The sequence below is a fragment of the Dasypus novemcinctus genome, chromosome 22 (assembly GCF_030445035.2).
Source record: "Dasypus novemcinctus isolate mDasNov1 chromosome 22, mDasNov1.1.hap2, whole genome shotgun sequence".
NCBI lineage: Eukaryota > Metazoa > Chordata > Mammalia > Cingulata > Dasypodidae > Dasypus > Dasypus novemcinctus.
Window position 1 is genome coordinate 39,113,143 of NC_080694.1, and position 21,142 is coordinate 39,134,284.

Below are 21,142 nucleotides of genomic sequence, written 5' to 3' on the forward strand. Positions count from 1 at the left end.
GCAAGTCAGCTGGGCTTTTTATAGGGCTTGTGTTGAATTTGTAGATCAATTTGGGGAGTATTACCCTCTTAACCATATTACGTTTTCTAACTGATGAACATGGGATGGCTTTCCATTTATTTAGGTCTTCTTAGATTTCATTCAGCAGTGTTTTATAATTTTCAGAGTACATGTTCTTGCTAATTTATTCTTAAGTATTCTTTTAATACTGTTACAAAATGGAATTGTTTCCTAATTTCATTTTTGGATTGTTCATTGCTAGTATATAGAAATACAGTTGATTTTTGTATATTGTTCTTGTATCTTGCAACCTTGCTGAATTCATTTATTTGTTCTAAGAGTTTTTAAGTAGACTCCTTAAAAATTTTCTACTGTACTGTCTACAAATAAAGACAGTTTTATTTCTTGCTTGCCAATATGGATGCCTTTTATGTCTTTTTCTTGCCTAATTGCCCTAACTAGAACCTTTGGTGCAGTGTTGATTAGAGGTGAAGAGAGCAGGCATCTTTGTCTTATTTCTGATGGTGAGTATTCAGTATTTCACTGTGAATTTGTTGTTAGCTGTGATTTTTTTTGTAGACCCCCTTTTATAAGTGCAAGGAAGTTCCCTTCTAGTATATTTAGTGTTTTTATTATGAAATGGTGTTAGATTTTATCAAATGGTTTTTCTGCATTTATTGAGATGTCTGTGTGTTATCTGTTTTTATTCTATTGATATATGATATATTACATTTTCAGGTGTTAGACCAGTCTTGTATTCCTGAGATAAATCCCACTTGGTCATGGTCAGTTTTAGCAGTCTTTCTAGGATTTTGAATACCTTATATGTTATCTAATTTGTTGGCATACTGTTGTTCAAAGTACTCTCTTACAATCTTTTTTGATTCTGTAAGGTTGGTAGTGATGTCCCATCTTTCATTCCTGATTTTTTAGTTATTTGAGACTTCATCTCTTTTTCTTGACCAAGCTAGCCAAAGGTTTGTCAGTTTTCAGAGAACCAGCTTTTGGTTTCATAGATTTTCTCTGTTGTTTTCTCTTCTCTATTTATGTTCAATCTCTATTTTTTCCTTTCTTCTTTTGCTTTAGATCTAGTGTGATCTTCCTTTTCCAGTGTCTTAAGGTGGAAGAGTAGATCTTCTTTTTTAAGTTATTTCCCACTATAAATTTTCCTCTAAACATTGCTTTACCTGCATCTCATAAATTTTGATAGGTTGTGTTTTCTTTGGCATTCATCACTAAGTATTTTCTCATTTCCCTTATGATGTCTTCTTTGATCCATTGGTTACTTAGGAACATGTTGGTCAACTCCCACATACTTGTGACTCCAAAAATTTCGTTCTGTTATTGATTTCTCATTTTATTCGTTGTGGTCGGAGAACATACATTGTATGATTTCAGTCCTTTTAAATGTATGAGACTCGTTTTATGGCCTTTGCATATGATCCGTCTTATAGAATGTTCCATGAGAAGATTGTATATTCTGCTGTTGTTGGGTAGAGTGTTCTCTCTGTGTTTTTAGTAGGTCTAATGGCATTAAAGTATTTCATCTCTCCCTGTTCTTAAAGCAACTCCGTGTTATTTTAGAGCATTATTCAGTTGTAACTGTTTCAGTCGTCCTAACAGCATAGTTCACTGTATATGACAAGTGTGGAATAGCTTTTGAGAACAACCATTTTAACTTGAATTTTTTTACCTCCTGTTGTTTGGATATATATGGGTAGACTTGGAAATGATCTTGGATTTTATTAATATAACACAAGCTTTACTATCCTAAGATAAATTTCTTGTTTACAAATACCATATGTTGGAGTTACTTGTAAATTATCTCTTATATTTGTTTGTGTAGTGGTTTTTTTTTGGTCCATTTAAAGCAAGCCCTGGGGATGTTTGGTGCCAATTTTTGGTTTTGCCCTGATAATTTTATTTCTTGTGAGGCAACTTGGTTTAAAAATCGGGGGCTAAGCTGTAGTTCTAATTCTAATCCTAATTCTGCATAATGTTGGGGAAAGCTCATAATTTTTCTACACTTTGACCAAATGACTTTTGGAGAACAGGTTCTGAAGACTTCTCAGGGTACTCTGGCAAGGTCAGGGTGGCTGGCAGCGCCTTAGCAATCGTCCCAGGGAGCTGTGCCTCTTCTAGCTGTGTGAGCCCAGGCAATTCATCTGTAAAAGACAGTGAAGTCATCCCTACCTCCTGGGAACTTCATGGCATTAAAGGCTTGATGCGTTAATATGTACAAGCACTTATGATAGTGCTTGTTAAATAGTAAATCAGCGGCCACTAGTACTAGTACTATTATGTGCCACTGAGGGTAAACAGTCAGATAATGCCAGAAAGTACATCGAGAATTTTTGTGTGTATTTTGTATTTTTTTGCTTTCTGCTATAGTAATTCTGTAGTTTAAACACCAAAATTTATTTGGGATACCTGAGGTTCCCATCCTACATTTATTTTATCTTCTTTGCAGAGCACTGCAAATAATGGGTCAAACGAGCATTTTGTTTTTGGTAATCAACTACAGTAAAGTCATTACCACCTTAATTGGTTGGCAAAACTGTGCTTTTTTCCTGGGAAGGGGGCGATTATAAAAATGTGCCAGAGACAGAGCGGTGGTAGATTTATTTGCCCCATGAATCGGTTCCAGGATCTTGAGCCTCCAGTGGGGAGCTCTGCGCTCTCCCAAGCGCGTACCTGTGTTACCAGGAGCCACCTGGCACCTGGGTGCAGGAATTCAAAAGGATGGTGCGAACCCGCTTCCTTGACTTTGAAAGCACGGAAGGAGGTCAGTCGGCTTTGAGAACTTGTGCTCCAGACCAAAGTTCTCGTTCTTGTTTCCCAGCTGCCTCTTCGCAGGGTCCATTGGCAGTGGCTGAGGAGCTGGTGGAGCCCAGGAGCTCACTCTGCAGGGTAGCACCCGATGCAGAGCGCAGTGCACAGAGGCTGCCTGGCCTCCGGTGTACCCTGCCCCACAGTTCTCCCGTTCTTCTGGTTGATCACCTGCGCTCCCTCCCCAAGTGACTCAGCCATTGGGCCCCTGCTGGGACCCAATCCCTTCTCTCCCTGCGCCGCCCCTGCTCTGCACGCGCAGTGCATTTCCCTCCGTGCGTGTGCATGTCCGTGGAGCTCAGCCCAGCCCGCTCCATGTTGGCTGTCAAGCAGCAGTGCACCCTCCGGGGCAGATCCAAGTGCCACCCCGGAATTCTTACTGCTGAAAAACCTCAGGGGGCCTCAGCAGGCAGCCTGCAGCGTGGACTCCAAGCAGGCCTTCTCACCAGCCTCAGGGTACTCTCCACTGCTGGTGGTAAGGGGCTCTTCATAAGCACCCACTTTAAAGAGCTGCTCCCCCTTGTTTCCTCTGGCCGCTAATCACTCTGTCAGTACCTGTTAGTTGTCTTTGGTGAGGTTCCTTTATCGTAGTTTTCTGGGAGGACCTTCGGCACATAATGAAACCAGTCGAATTGTTCTCCTGGTGAAATAAAATGAACGTGACAGAATGAGTTAGGCTGTTAAATTATGTAATACGCAGTCAGGTGGATGGTTGTTTTGTAGCAACCGAGAAAACACATCACTTGCTATACGTTAGCCTTTGCATGCATGCAAAAAAAGAGTAATTATATCGGGGTAAGTAGGAGGACTACAGTAGTGCTAATTCCAGCTCATTTTGAGAAAGGTTAGGGGGGAGACCGTCTCAATTTATTACCCCATCTGGTACGGTTTGGAGAGTTGTGACTTCCCTGTTGGCGATTCTCACATTTTTGAGGTTTGCAAATCCTTTATCCCAAACCTTTCTCACACAGCTCGACTCCTGAGTAAACTACTAGGTGGCCTTCAAATGCAAAAACATATTCATGGAAACATCCCCGTGGCTCCGGCCTTTAATTTCCCAGTACTCTTTATCAGTTGCTCCCACGTTGAAAAATTGGATTGAGTGATGCTTGTCTTCCAAAACAAACTTGGGAAACTGAGCCAGAGCATGCCCTCTGGGAGAACTCAGTGTGGGAAAAAGGGCACTGAGCTTTGCAGTTTGCAAAACTTTCCAGAAAGGGCTGGACTGCAGAGCTATTAAGAAATGGTCACTGGAAGAGAGGATTGAAACGGACCTCATTTGGAATAAATCCAGTCTATGAAATGGGTATTTTTCTTCTGCAGACCATGATTACCTTAGGAGAGTAGGAAATTAATTTCCAATCGCCTCCTTACTTTGCCAACGAGAGGGCTTAGAAGAAATTTTTTTCTCTTTTTAAAACTTTAATTTCAACTTCAAAATATAAAGTAATAGACAAAAGGAAGCTTAACAAATTATGACAGCATTATGTTTTTAGAAATCCTGTCCAGGAGTATTTATCTTATTTAATCCTAAAAACAAACTCCATTGTTGTGCCATTGTTCCAAAAGTCAAATAATAAATGCACACAGATTGGTTAAATAACATAACCAAGGTCTCCTTGTTAATGAAGAGAATGAAAGAAAAAAGCTTGATCCTGTTCACATCTTATAAAACTAAATCCCATATTCTTTTTTTTTTTTTATCTTTGGCATTGATATAGTAGTACCTTCCTTGCCTTTTTTTTGTTTTTTTATTTTTATTTTTTTCTTCCTTGCCTTTTAAATTGTGATAACATAGGTACATGTGTGATTCAGTTTGCCATATTAACCATTTCTAAGTGTACAATTCAGTGGCATTAATTACATCCACAAGGTTGTGCTACCAACACCACCATCCACCCATTACCGTAACTTTTTCATCAGCCCCTGGTAAGCTATAAACTACTTTCTATACAACCTACAGTTTTAAGCTATAAAGAGCTGTGGAGTGGGTTTTATGTTGAAAGACTTGCTGAACACCTGGGCAGGTGCAAGGTTTTGCGACTGAATTCTCCATTTGTTTTCCGAAGAGCGGGAATGTATACAAATAGGGATGTGAATAAAAGTGTTCCAGTATTTACCTCTTCCGGCTATGGCGCTAGAAGCGTGAGGATGAGGAAAGGAAATCCCAGAACTTCATCTAGTTGTTTTGTCTCAGGCTTTTGCCCCTATTGCAATGTGCGTGATTTTTCCGTCGCTGGAGCCGTAGGCACTGAGGATGCCTCTGGATAATGGATAGTCCCAATTCAGGAACAGAGGCTTATGTGTTCCTATTATGCTTGAAGAAAATATTAGCTGCACAGAAATGTGACCTGTTCCATGACAAATGAGACGACAGGGGCTCTCAATTTAGCACACGGGCTCTCAGATGCTTCGGCCGAGCCAGCCCTTGGCGCGTGCGGCCTGCTTGGGTGTCTCTGGAACAGGTGGCCCCCTCTAAATGGCAGGGCTGTGCTCGGTGGGAAGTGCAGAGGCAGGGCAGGGTCCCGGGGGAAGGGGTCTGGCACTCCTTTACCCCCGATTCCCAGAAAGAGGAAGGGCCCGTGAGGGATTGGGCCGTGGTCGAGTTTCTAATTACACCCCACGATTCGTTCTGGTACTTGCTGTCTCTCAAGGGCCACTCAGGAGCCTGAGCCCCATCTCGAAATGAGCCTCTGCACCTCCAGGTCCCTGCTTCCCTGACGGAGGGTGCCAGGTCCCTTCATGTGGGAAGAAACAATGTGTGGGATCGCATATGCTGTCACGCCGTCCAGGGCCCATTCCCTTGAAATTTTTCTGTAAAAAGGAGAGGGAAAAAAATGATTGCGCAATAGCACAACTGAGTAGCTTCTTTTTGATTTTAATGATGAGGCACTGCAGAAGAAAATATACTTCAAGGATGTTCTCCTGGAAGATCCTGAACGTTGGGTGAACACACAAGCAGCCACCAATGAAGACGGTTAGGGTTTGTTTACGTGAGAGCTTTAGGGTATACACAGTTAGCATGACCGTGTGTGCCGTGCTGGAGGTAAGACCTCTAGATGTTGGGTATCTGATGCCTCAGTTTCATGATGATGGTACACGAGCATCAAAGAAGTTTTCAGTGTCCTTAGAACTCCATGTACTGAAAGAGTCTAACATCCTTCTGGTATAACTTAGCTTTTCTTCCACGGCGCTTGAAATTTTTTATTTTCTTGTTTTAGGAGGTAACAGGATTGGAACCCAGGTCCTCGTACATGGGAAGCAGACACTCAACCACTGAGCTACACCCACTTCCGTTTTTATTTTTAACCAGGAAAAAAAAATCTTTTAACAAAATATCTCATTCCCCAGTTACTCTAATTTATTTCTTTAGTTTTTAGAGCAGTTAATAGGTTTACAGAAGAATCCTGTAGAAAGTACGGAGTTCCCTTATATCCTCCTCCCCATCACACACTCAGTTTTTCCTGTGATTAACATTTGCCTTAGTGTGGTACTTTGCTACAATTGATGAAACAATTATTGTTGTTTCATATAGGTTTTATTATACTTATATTTTAACTAAAGACCATAGTTTACGTTAGAGTTCACTCTATGCTATATAGTTCTATGGTTTTATTTTTTTTAATTGTATTATAGTAACTATTAAAATGTCCCATTTTAACTACCGTCAAATACATAATTCGCCCATGTTAATTACATTCACAGTGCTGCACTACCTTTCCCTACGCCCATTGCCAAAACTTTTCCATCACCCTGAACGGAAACGCTGTACCTGTTAAGCATGAGCACTCCCCATCCCTCGCCCCCACTACGGCCCTGTGTGCTTTCATTTTAACTTCAGTCGTGGCTTAAACAAAGGCAGCGTCCTCTGGGACACTTTCCAGCCCACCGACGACTTGCTCTTTTTTTCTAGCTGGGGCTGATAAGGGATGCTCCATGGCAGGTGAAAGGAGCCTCGGTTTCTCCATCTTCCCTGGTCCTTAGCTGGGATAATGTTTTATTCATCAGCCTAATTATGAGAATTAAATGCTGCCATAGTTGTGCAAGCCTGGCCCACTTGAATCGCTCAGCAAATTTTAGTTCCTTCCTTTCTTTGCCCTGAAGAAATCTATCCCACCAGTCTCTTTACCTGCCAGTTAAGCACGTGGATTTTCAAAGCCAAGAAAGCAGACCCTGCACCTTTTGACGACGTGGGTGGTGGCGGCTGCCTTCGGAGAACCAGGGTCTGGCGCACAGCATTTTGTAGAGCAGCCTTGGCGGCCTGCGTCTGAATCGTACGGATCATCGTTATTCGAATGCTCTTTTTTAAAAAATTGCTTGTTCTGCAGGCATTTTTCTTTTTCACAGGGATATGCGTTTACACTATTACATAAAATTCTGTGCTCCCTTTCAGAATTCTTATTACATTGCATTTGAGAAATCTGTGAATAGTAGAAAGCAACCTCTATGCTCTGAGAAATAGGTAAAACGATTGGTTATAGAAATCTATTTTTCAAATAGAGGAAAAGTGTGAGAAAATAGCAAAGCTGAAAGCTGGCAGATTTTCACGGATAGTCTCTGGGTTATCGGTTTCATGAATGCTGGATTCACGTTCTTTAAGACATTTTCAGTTTTCCTTTTGTTTCTTTTTCTTCTTTTCTCTTACCGTTTCACAACCAGCACGGCTTCGTTGAGTTTTCCGAAAGAATGCTTGAAAAATGTGCTTGTTGCTGGTGCTCTTTTGGTATTCTGAATTTTTCTCTTAAGGACCAGAGTCAGTTTTGGCAAAGAGAGACATGACTCATGAAGCTGTCCGAGCACACGGATGTGTTAAACACCTGTGTGTATGTGTGTGTGTGTGTGTGTGTGTTCTGGGTCACAATTAAATGGTTTCTCATCCTTTGGCCTGTTGCACGCTGATGTTTATCATTTGGGGTTTCTTCTCTTTGGGCAGCGGTGGTATTTACTTCTAATAGCTTATTTTTAGAGAAAGAGCAGTTGCAAAAGAAACTTTCTTTTTAATGCCGGCTGTAGAGTATCAGTGACATATCTGGTTGAAATAATCTCCAGAGCTCACTTGCACCGAGTGAAAAGCGGTGAGTGGCATCCAAAGCTGGAACAGCCCTGCTTGCCCACACTTGAACAGCCGGGCAATGGGCAGAGCTGGAAATCAGGTCACGGAAGGTAAGCTATGTGTCTGCTGGGGGTAGAATGAGGAGCACAGAGTACCTTACGCCCTGTTCTCTTCTCCCACCATGCCAGCCGCCTGCTGTCCCAGGAACTGCGAGCAGACCCTGAATGTGTGCCCAGTTCAGTTTTAGACTCGGAAAGCAACAAAGGAGGAGGAGGAGGGCAAACCCGACTTCGAGGGTTAGAGCACCAACTTCAGCCGCGCAGGAGCCTGGCTGCAGCCCCGCCGCAGCAGATGTCCGCCTTTATTGCATTTTTCCACCTTTGTTTAAATATCTAACCTGTCCGACCTGTTTGGGCTGAACAAGCTGGTGCTCGCAAACCTCGAGAGGTACCCGCTCACTGTCAGCTTTTTTCTGTTTTGTTCAAGAAGGTGATTAAGCAGGACAATCTGCCCTCCTTCTCCCCCCCTCCAAAAAAAAAAGTGAACAAGCAGTATAGAAACTCGGTACATGTATCTGTGACAGCGGATCCCCACCTCACGTTTCGGCAAATGTGTGCCTTGGGCCTTGCCCCTTTGCCGCTTTCAGAGCTCCGAGGTCATACACGGAGCAGTCGGCCTTCGGAGCGAGAGAGTCTGCATTTCCTTAAACCAGAGAGTCCGTTGCATAACGGGGTCACAAGTGTGCGGTGTCAGCACTTACTTCTCACCCTCTGTGCTTACATAACTCAGCTCGCCCGGGGGCGCCTGTTCCAATAGGGACAGGCAGGAAAGCCCGAGCTCGGGGTGATGTGGGACCCGCCAAGGTCCTAAGCCAACCCTGGGGCGTGCACCCTCTCTTCGCGGGCTCTGTCCTGTTCCTCCGTTCCCCTCACTAGGACAATATGCCGCTCCTCCCCTGTATCCGTTCATTTCCATGATACGGACCGTCTGAAAAGCAGAGGCTGTGGATAGAACCGTGTTCATCCCAGTTTAGGTAAAAGCGACCCTCTGCTGATGTAATTGGAGAGAGGGGACCCTGTGGCCTGGTTGGTTTTGGCAGGTCGGATTTCTCCTGGGCGTCCTTCACCCTCTCCCCACTCTCTGACACGCGTGCGCGCTCGCTCTCATCAGCTCTCAGTGTAGCCCCTTCCTTCTCGGCAGCTTCTCCCTGGCCCATAGAAATGAGCGCCGTGTCCCCACGCTGGTGCCAGCTCTTCCTTTTCACGGTGCCCCTTCCCCACGTCCACTGACCGCCCCTCCGTTTTCCGTCTGGCACTGCCCAGCCCGTCATCCTGAATGGCTCCGCCGAGGCACAGCCTGGTTCTCATTTGGAAAAAGCCCCTAAAGTGGCAAACGGCGACTTAGGAAGATAGTCACGTCTTCCTCCTCTGCCAAAACAGAAGGAGGACGGGACGGTTCTGCGGCCATCAGGAAACCCAAAGCGGGCGGCCTGCAAGGCCAAAGGAGCCCGGCTCGTGACCTGCCCCTTCTGCGGGAAGCGCGGGCCTGGGCTGGCTTGGCTGCCCGGGCTCAGTCGTTGCCCTGGGGCCGTTCCCAGGAGGGCGGTGGTGATTACCTGCCGCAGGGGTGGCGCCCTGGGTGGGCGAGGCCTGTTGGGGAGTGTGGGCTTCGTGCGGTTGGGGGGTTGCCCTCCGAGACCACAGATAGGGGGTCCGTCCCGAGGTCAGGGTCAGCCGTGAGGGCAGGAGTTAGACCCCGGCTCTGTGGGCAGGCTGGGGAAACTGAGGCCGTCAGCCTGGAGAAGGGGGAGCGTGGCCACCCAGAGGCACCGCAGGGACCATCAGGGCCAACCTCCCTGGGTTAAGCCAGGGAAGACAGCGTCCAGCGCCGGATGGACGAGACGGTTCTCTGTGGGCAGAAGGAGATGACTCCTCCAGCCTCGGAGGTCTTCTCTTGCTTTTGTTGATGTGTTTTTTAGGAGTCTGATTTTACATGGAAACACGCGCAAGTGCATTTTTGTGGATACTATAAACAGGTATCCAAGGGGCCACATAATATGTAGGGAGGATTATAACAAGTGAGAAATAATCTCAGAAAAAAAACAATAACAACCCAATACAAGAGGATTCAGGGTGTAGTGATTCAGGGGTGTGGCAGTTAGGAATAGTACCTAGAAGAAAGATTTTTAAGGGTTGGTATTACTGACTTGGGCTGGTCGTTGCTTTCCCCTTCCACTGCATTTAAAAGTCAGGAGAGGGAAGCGGATTTGGCTCAACAGATAGAGTGTCCGTCTACCACATGGGAGGTCTAGGGTTCAAACCCGGGGCCTCCTTGACCCGTGTGGAGCTGGCCCATGTGCAGTGCTAATGCACGCAAGGAGTGCCCTGCCACGCAGGGTTGTCCCCCGCGTAGGGGAGCCCCACGCACAAGGAGTGCGCCCCGTAAGGAAAGCTGTCCAGCGCAAGAGAAAGTGCAACCTGCCCAGGAATGGTGCCGCACACACGGAGAGCTGACACAAGATGACGCAACAAAACGAGACACGGATTCTGGGTGCCGCGGACACGGAAGAACACATAGCAAATGGACACAGAGAACAGACAACTGGGGGGGTTGGGGTGTGGGGCAGGGCAGGGAAGGGGAGAGAAATAAATGAAAAATAAAATTCTTAAAAAAAAGAAAAGTCAGGAGCAGTGGAGGAGATTTACCACCAGTGGGGAAGGAAGGGTCCTCTGCCTCTACAACAGCCACTAATAGAGAATGTTGTGCTTAACTCTGGTCTAAAGCCAGAGGCTTAGAGTGCCAGCGTGGAAGAAGCGGAGAGGGATGCAAGAGCCAAAAGGGGGCCCTTCTCCTGAAGGATGGCTGGGAGATTGGGGACATCAAGGAAGCGATACTCTTCAGGTGTAATAACCCCAGCTCCATCAGTCAGCGAGGAGGTGTTTATACCAGCCTGTTAGCCGGAAGCCAGAAAGGTCTTCCTCGGGACAAGGTGAAGGCACTGCCTTCTCCCAACACTACAAAGGAACGTGGCAGCTGGAAGAGAGTGGGACGGACGAGCAGAAATAGTGGTGTAGCCAGAAGCCCTGGGAGCCGGGAGCGCTCGGGCTGGAGGCAGTGGAGTGGAGAGCACCCAGGGCAGTTGTTAGCAAACGACGGGGACCCCTGCTTGGAGGTCTGCGATTCCCTTAGCTTCGGTACAGTTGAGGACTAGCCTAACCCTAGAAGCATCAGAGTGCTCCACTGCAGCCCACACGGTGAGAGACTCTCTGCTCTTGGAACGGGTTCCCCCAGCACCGTGGGGGAAGAGGAGCTTGCAGAGAAAATCCATGTGTAGGCTGTGTCCTTCGAGACGCCTGCCTCGGCGCTTGCCCTCAGCAGAGGTGGCAGGAGGCGGCTTCGGGGTGGCAGAGGGACGCGGTGTCCGGGGGCATTTTATCAGCGCCTCCCCGCAGGCTCGGGGAGCAGGCCGGGCGGGCGTTCCCACCTCAAGCCTGCGACAGCGGGCTGTCCTCGGCCCCGCGAGGCTCCCGGCCTCACAAGAGGCTGGCTGTCAGGTCTTTCTGAGCGTGCTGGCTCTTGGGTCCGCACAGCCGCCCACGCCATCACCAGACGGTCCTGCACACCCTGGCGCAGCTGGTGTGACCTGCCCGTGGGACCAGCGTGGCTGAACTAGGACGATGCCCGAATTACTAGAAGGGGCCTGGGGCCCCCGGGAGTCTCTGGCTCAGCGCCTCGCCAGCATCGCCCCTGCCTCTTCTGGCCTGTGTGCATTTGTTGTCCCGCTGTTCGCTCACACTTGGAAGCAGTCACTGGCCACTTGTTGTCATGTCCCGCCCCCTCCTGCCCAGTTGAACTCCTGAATATTTATTATGGAAACATACAGACTTTCTGGAGACTTTTCTTCAGCCAAAAATCAAGGTTGTAGACCTCCAGTGTTCCCCCCCATGGCTCCCTCGTCTGTTTGCTCATTGTTCGTGCTCCCTGTCTGCTTGGTTTTTGTTTTTGTTGTCTTATCTTGTGCTCTTTGACTGTTCCATTATCTGTTTTTTCTTTAGGAGACACCAGGAACCAAATCTGACTTCAGTTGATTGAGCCACATCCATTTCCTGCTCGTTTTGTTTTTTGCTTGTTGTCTGCTCGTTGTCTACTCATTGTTTGTCTTCTTCAGGATCCTCCTCCACCCAGACCCTCCTGTGTGGGAGGTGGGTGGTTAACTGCTTGAGGCATACCTGCTCCTCTCTGTTGTTTTTTTTTAAAGATTTATTTTATTTCATTTACTTATTCTGCACCCCTCTTGTTGTTTGCACTTGCTGTCTGCTATCAGTTATGTGCATCAGCTCAAGCGATCAGCTCACTGCAGCACCAGTTTGGGCCATCTTGCCCCTGGAATTGAACGCAGGGCCCTCCCATCTGGTAGACCGGAGCCCTATCACCTGAGCCACATCTGCCTCCCTCTGTTGTTTCTTAATCATATTCATCACCCGCCTCTAGTCATCACAAATCTTTGTTGGGAAAGAAGAAAAAAGAAAATAAAAGAAACGCTAGCCTTTGCTATCAGTAAAGATGGGGAAGTGTTTGTAATCAGGCTGCAGAAACCTGTCTGAACCTGTTGACACGGGTGTGGCGGGGCACTGAGTGCTGCCTGGGTGCAGCCTGTGTCCCGTGCACTGAAGAAGTGACCTTCCTCGCGATGCCATCTGCTCAGGGAGTCCAACACGGCGGCTCCTAGGTTAGGAAAACCCATGAGGAAATTCAGACTGACACGTTGGCAGATGCTGGATGTGCCCCGCTCCCTCCTGAGCTCGAGCCTTCAGGCTTCTGTTAGATGGGAGAGCCCTGGCAGGCCGTCGTGAGACCGGCCGCGAGGATGGCTTGTCCTGGGTACGCTGGGCTTGAGTCACCTTTAAACTTTCCAGAAGTTCTCCGGAGGACTTTAGCCCCGGGTGAATTTTAACTCGGGCAGGGACTCCTGTGAGGGAGGGCAGTGGGTCGGGGAGACGCGAGGTGATTGCATCCTGCCGGCATCTGAGCCGCGGTTCGCCAGGCCTGCCTGCGGTGCGCGGGTTTTGAAGAATCCCCACACACACCCGCGGTGCGCACACCCGAGGCCGCTGAAGGGCCTGGGAAAGCCCCAGTTGCTGGGCTCTGCAGGTCTGAGGCAGGGCTTGAGGGTTTGCATTTCTGACACGCTCCCGGGGTATGTGGGCGCTGCCGCGTGGGGGAGCGCAGCTTGAGCAGCGGTGCTCTGGGGGATCAGCAGCATCACCCCCGCTGTACAGCCGTCGACACGGCTCCTGGCGTGGTCGAGCCAGGCCGTCGCATCTGGAAGCTCACAGCCCCAAGAGCACCTCCAAAGACCAAAGACCAGGCAGGCTGTCACCGCCGCGGCACGGTGTCCCCCCCGCCCGCCGCCCCCCACCATCCCACCCAGATGTGCTTTTTCACCTGCGCAGAATCCCGTCTTGCTTCTCAGGGAAAGCCAGCACCCGAATGTGAATATATCTCAATAGATCTGCTTTAAAAAACAGCATTCCCCGGGTCGCCTATCCAGCGACTTACACATGCCTGAGAAGTGTCGGGGAGATTCCTGCTTTTGGAACTGGAAGCCAGGAAGGTTGTGGAGGCGTGGGCTAGTCGGCTCTGCGTCCCCGCGTCCCCGACGGAGGGTCAGCTCCTGTCCCAGCTGTCCGTTTAGCGCTGACAGGCTCACTGTTCTCATGGACAGCCCATCCTAACTGAATCTGGATTTTAGAAAATCAGCGGTTAAATTTACCGGAGGAAATCTTGAAGCTGATAATCAGCACCCATCCCAAATTCAAAGTCAGGGAAATGGAGCTGGGACCTCGTGTGTGGGGAGCTGGTGCTCACCCACCAAGCCACATCAGTCCCCCTGCGTTGGTTTTTCATTTGTTTGCTTGTTTGATTTTTTGCTTTTAGGAGACACTGGGAACCAAACCTGGGACTTCCTATATGGGAAACAAGCACCCAGTCACTTGAGCCCCGTCCGCTCCCTGCAGTATTTGTTTTGAACAAAACTCCAAAAGCCCCCATGTGTCATGAAATGTCTTCTTGTGACTCCTGAAGAAGTTCTGATCAAATTCCTTCCTTATTCCATGGTGTGGTAGGGTTTCTATTGTTGAAGTGTCATACCTCCAAAGGAAAGTTCTAAACTTTTATGCAAAAGCAGAAGTGTCGTTTGGCTTTACGAACTTCTCTCTCCCATTGTTTTACCCTCAGTGAATGCAGGTGAGTTCCAATAAGAGAAAAAAAATTGCACATATTCTCAGTTTTCATTGATGGGGTGTTTTGCATGAAAGGCCCTTCATCGTTGTCTACCGTACAATCTGATATTACATTTGCTCAACACTAAATCTCCGTAAGGCAGATTGTAAGGTGTATTAAAACCTAAGGACATATGTTACAGTGATTTGATTTTTTTTATTTATGTTTTTGAGGTTACTGGGGCTAGGGATTGAACCTGGGACCTTGTACCTGGGAAGCAAGTACTCAACACTTGAGCTACATCCACTCCCATTAACCCTGAATCAGTTTTAACAAACACATTTTTTGCATATACGTCATTTTATCCTCCCATTAATTCACCCACTCAGTTATTCAACAAGTTCATACACTTATCCATCCGTTCCATCATTTGACAAGCATTTCTTGACCATCTAACATGCCACCAGGGGCTACAGTAGAGAATAAAAGGGGCAGAGTTCTTTCTCTAGTGGAATTTTTTTTTCAGTTGAAAGCAAGGAGAGTGTCAAACTAGTAAATCCGCAATATTTTGGGTCACAGCTTTATGCTGTGAAAACCTGGGTGATGGGCTCGAGGGCATCTGTGTTAGAGGGGTGTGTGGCCGCAGGGGTGGGGACACTTGAACTGCACGGAGGGAGCCAGCCCTGGGAAGACTGGCACACGGCATCCCTTCCCTCCTCCCGCGGGGGGAGCCGCGAGCACAAGGGCTCTGAGGCTGCAAGTGGTGCGATGAGTTTCAGGAACCTAGAGGAAGCTAGTCTGCCTGAGGGAGCCCAGGGGCCTGCCTGGGGGTGCCCGGGGGTCGAGGGGGTGGAGTGGCCAGAGAAGTAGGCAGAGGCCAGCTTTATTTCTAAACACGAGACCAGCAGAGGAGAATGCCATGATTTCATCCGTGCTTTAGATGCTCACTCGGCTGCCGTGCACAGAACAGACGGCAGGAGGGCAAGAAGGAAAGCGGGGCAGTCAGTTTAAAGTCTTAGAGCAAGACCGTCTGTGCCAAAATGAGGGTTGGAAGCTTTCTGGTCATCGGTGCTTTCGGAGCCTATCTGCCTCGGAGTTACAATGACTCCACAGTCCTTGTACCTAGTTCTGGTGCGTTTGTCTGGTTATTAGCCTTCAGGGCCAGCTTCTGGCAGTGGCATTGCTGGGCCGAAGGGCACGCATGTTCAAACCCTGATCCCCGTTGCTCAGCCGCCTTCCAGGAAGGTGGTTACCAACTTCCATCCCCACCAGCCGTGTGTGAAGCAGCCAGTCTTGGGTCCCGCTCCAGGGTCACGTGCTCTGAGCCTTTCCTGGCCTCGCCGGTCTGGAAAGTGAAAGGTTAAGCTGCTCCACTACAGAGGAGAGGAAGCACAGCTTAATGGCAACTGGACTGAAGCAGTGCTGGCGATGTTAGTGCACCAACTCGGGGTGTAACGGAGCCCCTGTTCCACAGGCCTGAGGTCACCCAGGCTCTGTTTGCACAAGCTCTGGAGGTGCAGGGTTTGGGATCCAACATTTCATAAGGATATTTGCAAACGGGAGAGCATTCCAGGGCTAGTGGTAGAAACCAGTGCGAGCCAGCAGGCTTGAGAGCCAAACTCAGAAGAGGCTGGCCGCAGGAGCGGGGTTGTTTAACGTTGAGGGGTGAAAACTTAGGACGTATGCAGGAGGCTTCCAGAACTGTCTTAAGAGCTGCACCGTGGAAGAGGATGTCGACTGATGCTCTTTTGCCCCTGAGAACGGAGAGGCCTTTAAATTTAAAGGAAGGATGGAATTTTTGGCTCCTAAGAAACAAGATGTTTTTTTTTTTTTTAACAATTGTTGGAAGTTGGAGGGCTCCTTGTAACTGGAAGTATCCAAGCAGAACTGAGCGCAGATCCCTGCGGAAGCTGGGGAGGGACTCTGGGCCGAGCGGGAGGTTGGCGCTTCCCAGGGCCCTTCCGTTTCTGAGGCTCATGGTAATTTATTGACTCTTGAGGGTGTGGGGAAATGAGACGCATTAGCCCTTGAAGTCAAACCGGAGAGAAAAACAGACCGGAAATAGAACTGTGCCCTCCCCCTCCTTTCTGCCTTGGCCACTCTCTGAGGGGAAGGGGCGATTCCTGGCTCATCGCGGTGACTCGCCCCACTTCCTGTGAGCCTTTGGGGAGGAAGTGAGTAGCTGAGGTTGCCACTTCTGGAAGCCAGCGACGGAGAGAAGGGGTCGGGGTCACTCTTTAACTGATAGAGCATGTGCTCCCCCCGGAGTGGCCGTGTCTCCCAGGCCCTGGCGGGTCGGCCGTCGGCTGCACTGGCACCTTGGCTGAGCCCATCGCCCTTGGCCGTCGTGCTCTGTGTCCTCGCAAACAGCCGGCGTTAGCCCTGGAGCAGAGCTCGGCTTTTACTTGGCCCCCCAGGCCCCGGTCAGGCTGGGATCCAGCGCGGGCTGCCGGGTCCGCGGCCCCATCCTGCCTGACAAAGCTTGTGAGATGGCTCTGACCTGGTGCTGGCTCTCCTTTCCTCCCGCAGCGCTGCCGCGCAGAGGCAACCCAAGCGCTTCAGAACAGGATGGGGCCCTCCCCTCCTGGAGCAGGACCCGAGATCTGGAATGTTCCTTGCCCCTGGCCTGGGCAGCTCCGCCTTCAGGGCCCTGCTGTGACTTGCCTGTTTGGGTACCAGCTGTGTGACCAGGAGGCCACGGTCACCGCACACGCCTGCCACGGGGGAAAGTTGAGGCGCGGGTGCCCTGGGTGCAGCCTAGCATCCAGGACAGAGTGACCCGGCCTGGCCTGTGCAGGTCGTTAGGGATGGGGAGCGAGTGTGAATTTCGGAGTCAGCAGACCTGACTCCGTTCTGGGTTGTGCCACCCGTGAGCTGCCAAACCCTGGGCAGCTCAGCCTTTCTGTGCCTCAGTTGCCTCATCTGCAAAGTGGAATTAATAATCTGTAAAGGAGATGCCCACTCAGTCTGCTCCCCCACGCTCCTCTTCCTCTGCTTTCCGAAAACAGCTTCAGTTGTAAATCCCAAGAACTAAATAATGAAGCTTTCTTTTGGATATTTGTAAATATTTGTATCATGTAACTGAAAAAATGTGGCAATGAGTTGTTTACAGATTTCATTCTCTAATATCTAATATCGTCTTAGGTAATTTTAGCCTTATATTCATCTGCACAAAAAAATCATAGCAGCTATGGAAAATAGTGTGAATTTTTAAGATGTCATTGCAGATAACTTACTGAAAAAATAGATTTCACTTTGTCTTAAATGTGGCAGATGATTTTGATACTAATGTACATCCCTTAATTGCATCATACTTTCTAATCCTTGGATGCTTTCTTTTTTTAAAGATTTATTTTTTACTTATTTCTCTTCCCTTCCCCCTGTTGTCTGCTCTCTGTGTCCATTTGCTGTGTGTTCTTCTGTGTCCACTTGCATTCTTGTCATCAGCACCAGGAATCTGTCTCTATTTGTTGCGTCATCTTGCTGCATTAGCACTCCGGGTGTGCGGCGCCACTCCTGGGCAGGCTGCGTTTCATTCGTGTGGGGCGGCTCTGTGCAGAGCACACTCCTTACGCAGGGGACACCTCTGCGTGGCAGGGCACTCCTGGCGTGCATCAGCACTGCACGTGGGCCAGCTCCACACGGGTCAGGAGGCCCGGGGTTTGAACCCTGGCCCTCCCATGTGGTAGGTGGACGCTCTATCAGTTGAGCCAAATCTGCTTCCCCTTAGATGCTTCTTAAAAAAGAAATTCAACATGTCTAAAATAGGCGCGTGCCATATAATAAATGTTGAAAGAAACCTACCAGACTTTTTTTTTTCCTCCAAAAGCTGGTATTAAAGGATGGTCTGCCTTATTTTACAATCATCTTGAAATAGAGGGAGTGAGCTCATTTATTTCAGTTAGCTTTCTCAAAGCATCACGGGACCAAGAACTAGAAAACAGAGCAGCCTTCCTTAACTAGGCAAGGAATTGATTTGAACGTGGGCCAGATGGTTGCCTGTGATTCTTGGCCATTCCTTCCCACTAGATCTTCCGGCCACACCACTCCCATTCCCCTCAAGAAAACTGAGGCGCAGCCTGAGCCCCCTTCCTGCTTTCCATATGCAAGGTTCGGTGCCCCCCTGAGCCCTCCTAGCTGGAGGATTGGTTGTGGAGTGCCTGTTACTTTGGTAAGGGGTCGTGGGGTGGGGCACCAATGTGGGGACCTGCTCCACCTTTGAGAGACGTCTCTAACCAGACCAGTTCCCTGCCATCCTCGGCCTCTTACACCCATACGCCCCGAGAGACGTCAGGTCCAGCCGTCGCAGGGCAGGGGCGTGTGGGGAAGGCGTCAACGTCACTGCTGCTAATTCAGCAGCTTCCTAGTCATTTCCTCCTCGGCCAGTCTCCCAGGTCCTCCAGAGACGGCCCAGTGGGAGGTGAGTGGCAGGCAGCTTGAGAAGGCTTGGCTGTCTTTTCCTGTATCTAAGAACGTCTCAAGTCAGATAATACTGTAAAATAGGTAGGTATGTCACGGAGTTAATAATTAGAATATAGGGCACCGGTAAGTAGGAGGAGGGTAGGGAATGGAAAGCTGAGGGTTAATCTGTGCAGAATTGGTTAAAAAAGTTGTTTGTAAACCTTTGGCATTTGTAACTAGCAGAGCTATTCTATGGGTATGACAGTGGTTGAAAGGGAAAGTCCAAGGACGTGTATATTACTAGAAGGAAAGCTAAGAAATTAGCATAGGACTGTATAACGTAGTGAAACCCTGTGTGACGTACGAATATGGGTGATACTGCATATATAAGACTGTTTTTATAAAATATAAATACAAATAAACTAGAGAGAGAGAAACAGAATAGCAGCTATATATGGCAGGGGAAGCATAGAGAGTGAGAGGAGATGAGTTTTGTTTTTTGTTTATTATTAGTAGTAGTATAATGAAAGTACTGTAAGGACGATTTAAGGAATGAAATGCACAAATACGTGATTACACCAAATACTGATTGTACTCTTTGGATGGATTTATACTTCATTAATATGTATCAATAAAATTAATTTGTTAAATCAGGTGTATGTGAAAACCTGTGGCTACATTCCTGCATCTGGAATAATGATGATGATAATAATGGTCATAAAGCTAAACCCTTTCTAAGACACAAAATAATGAAATTGAGACAGACTTTTTCTGTAGTGTCGTTTTTTTAAAACATTTCAGTTTTATTGATACATATTAAAGCATACAGTTCATCCAAAATGTACAATCAGTGGTATTTGGTATAGTCATATAGTTGTGCATTCATCACGTCAATCGCTGTTAGAGCATTTTCATTATTTCAATAATAATAATAAAAACAGGAAAATTATTTACCACTCAGTGTCACTGTGCTTCCCCTGCTGTCCATAGCTGCTATTTCTGGCTATTGCACAATTAATTATTAAGCCGTTTTATTGGGATATAATCATGTATCATATGATCTAATGTCTTTCTTTTCCTTTTTATCTTGGGATCTTGTTTTAGGGCATTTGTTTTAGTATTTGTAGTCATTTAAAGTCGTTTAAATCACATCACCCATAAAACTCTTTTGGACCAGGCATGTATATACGTATGTAATACTTTTTTATTATATGTATATTCCTAGTCTGTAGAATCAGAGTTGCATTGTGTAATTTACTCATTATGTTGTCAGAGCAACTTTCATGGTCTCTAAAGCCATATAATGCTACAAAAAACACAGAAAAGACTTTCAGGTCTTAAATGCTTAGGATATCCGCTCCGTCAGCACTTCTCAAACTTAACCCCAACTTGCCTCCAACGGCAGAAGATAGAGAAGACTCACTGCTGGTAGATGAGGGGGGTGAATTTTGGAGGAAAACATAGATTACTTGTTTTATGAACTAATGGGACAGTTTAGGTACCTGGAAATTGTTTGTTCTATAGAATTGTGCTGTTACTAAAGTAGTACACTTTATCTGAATAAATAGAACAAGTCATCAGATTGTTTGTTTGTCTTCCTCTCATTAATGCCACTTAAATTCATGAATATCTTCCAACAATCAGCAAGACATTGGGCAACATTTTTGGATAGCACTTGCAAGACTTTAAGAGAGGCCTAAGGAGATGATAAAGTTTTAAAAGAAAGAAGCAACTGTAGAAATTACATCCAGGCTTTGTAAACTAAATTAAGAAATTAAATACCAGGGCCAGGTGTTAAATTATTTTAAAATATTAAATCAGATAGCCAGTGAAGAATTTTCTTGTTTATTTGTTTGTTATTATTATTGTTGTGGTGGTGGTGGTTGTGGAAAGAATGAAAATGCTCCAACAGTAACTGAAGTGATAAATGCTCAACTGTGTGATTATACCAGATACCATTGATTCCATTGATTGTACGCTTTGAATGCATTATATGCTTTATAGATATGTACCAATAGAATTGATTTGTTAAAAAAAAAAAAAAGCCTAAATTAAAAAATATAACAAAATCTAAAAGATGAATAGAAGGCCTCGGCTTTGTGTTAAAATACTCGGCATGTGTGTGTTCTTTTCAGACACATGAAGATTCACGAGAAGGACCCTAATAGTGCCACAGCTGCAGCCCCTCCATCCCCACTGAAGCGCAGGCGGCTGTCCTCCAAGAGGAAACTGAGTCACGACGCCGAGTCAGAGAAAGAAGACACTGCTCCTGCTAAAAAGGTCCTCTCTCATTCTAGCACAGACTTGCCTCCTCTCAGGACTTCTGCCAGAAATCCCTCTAATCTTTATTTTCACAATTTGGGGAGTTGGCAAAAATCCACGCTAAGCTTTTAACCTGTGTTTTCCCACACTATTTGCTCAAGTGTCTACAGCAAAGAGGACCTGTGTGTGCTTCCTATTGGGAGCCACCTCTCTGAGTCCGGAGTTTTACAAACTGTTCCCATCCTTTTATTTTTTTTATTTTCCGTTGTATCTCTGGCTGGAGTGTAAGCAGCTTAGGAATTAAGGACTCCTTGATCCTTACTTTGTTATTATCCCATTGCCTGGCAGAGAGTTGGTGCTCCGTGAGTATCTGTT

The 21,142-nt window shown here is 47.2% G+C and overlaps 1 protein-coding gene across 1 annotated transcript in view; it reads left to right on the top strand.

Moving 5' to 3' along the window:
• RREB1 (ras responsive element binding protein 1) overlaps positions 1-21,142 on the top strand; it is a 144,571-nt gene that overhangs the window by 81,423 nt on the left and 42,006 nt on the right. The window contains 1 exon segment of the mRNA XM_071210960.1: positions 20,641-20,785. Coding sequence (XP_071067061.1) covers positions 20,641-20,785 — 145 coding nt within the window.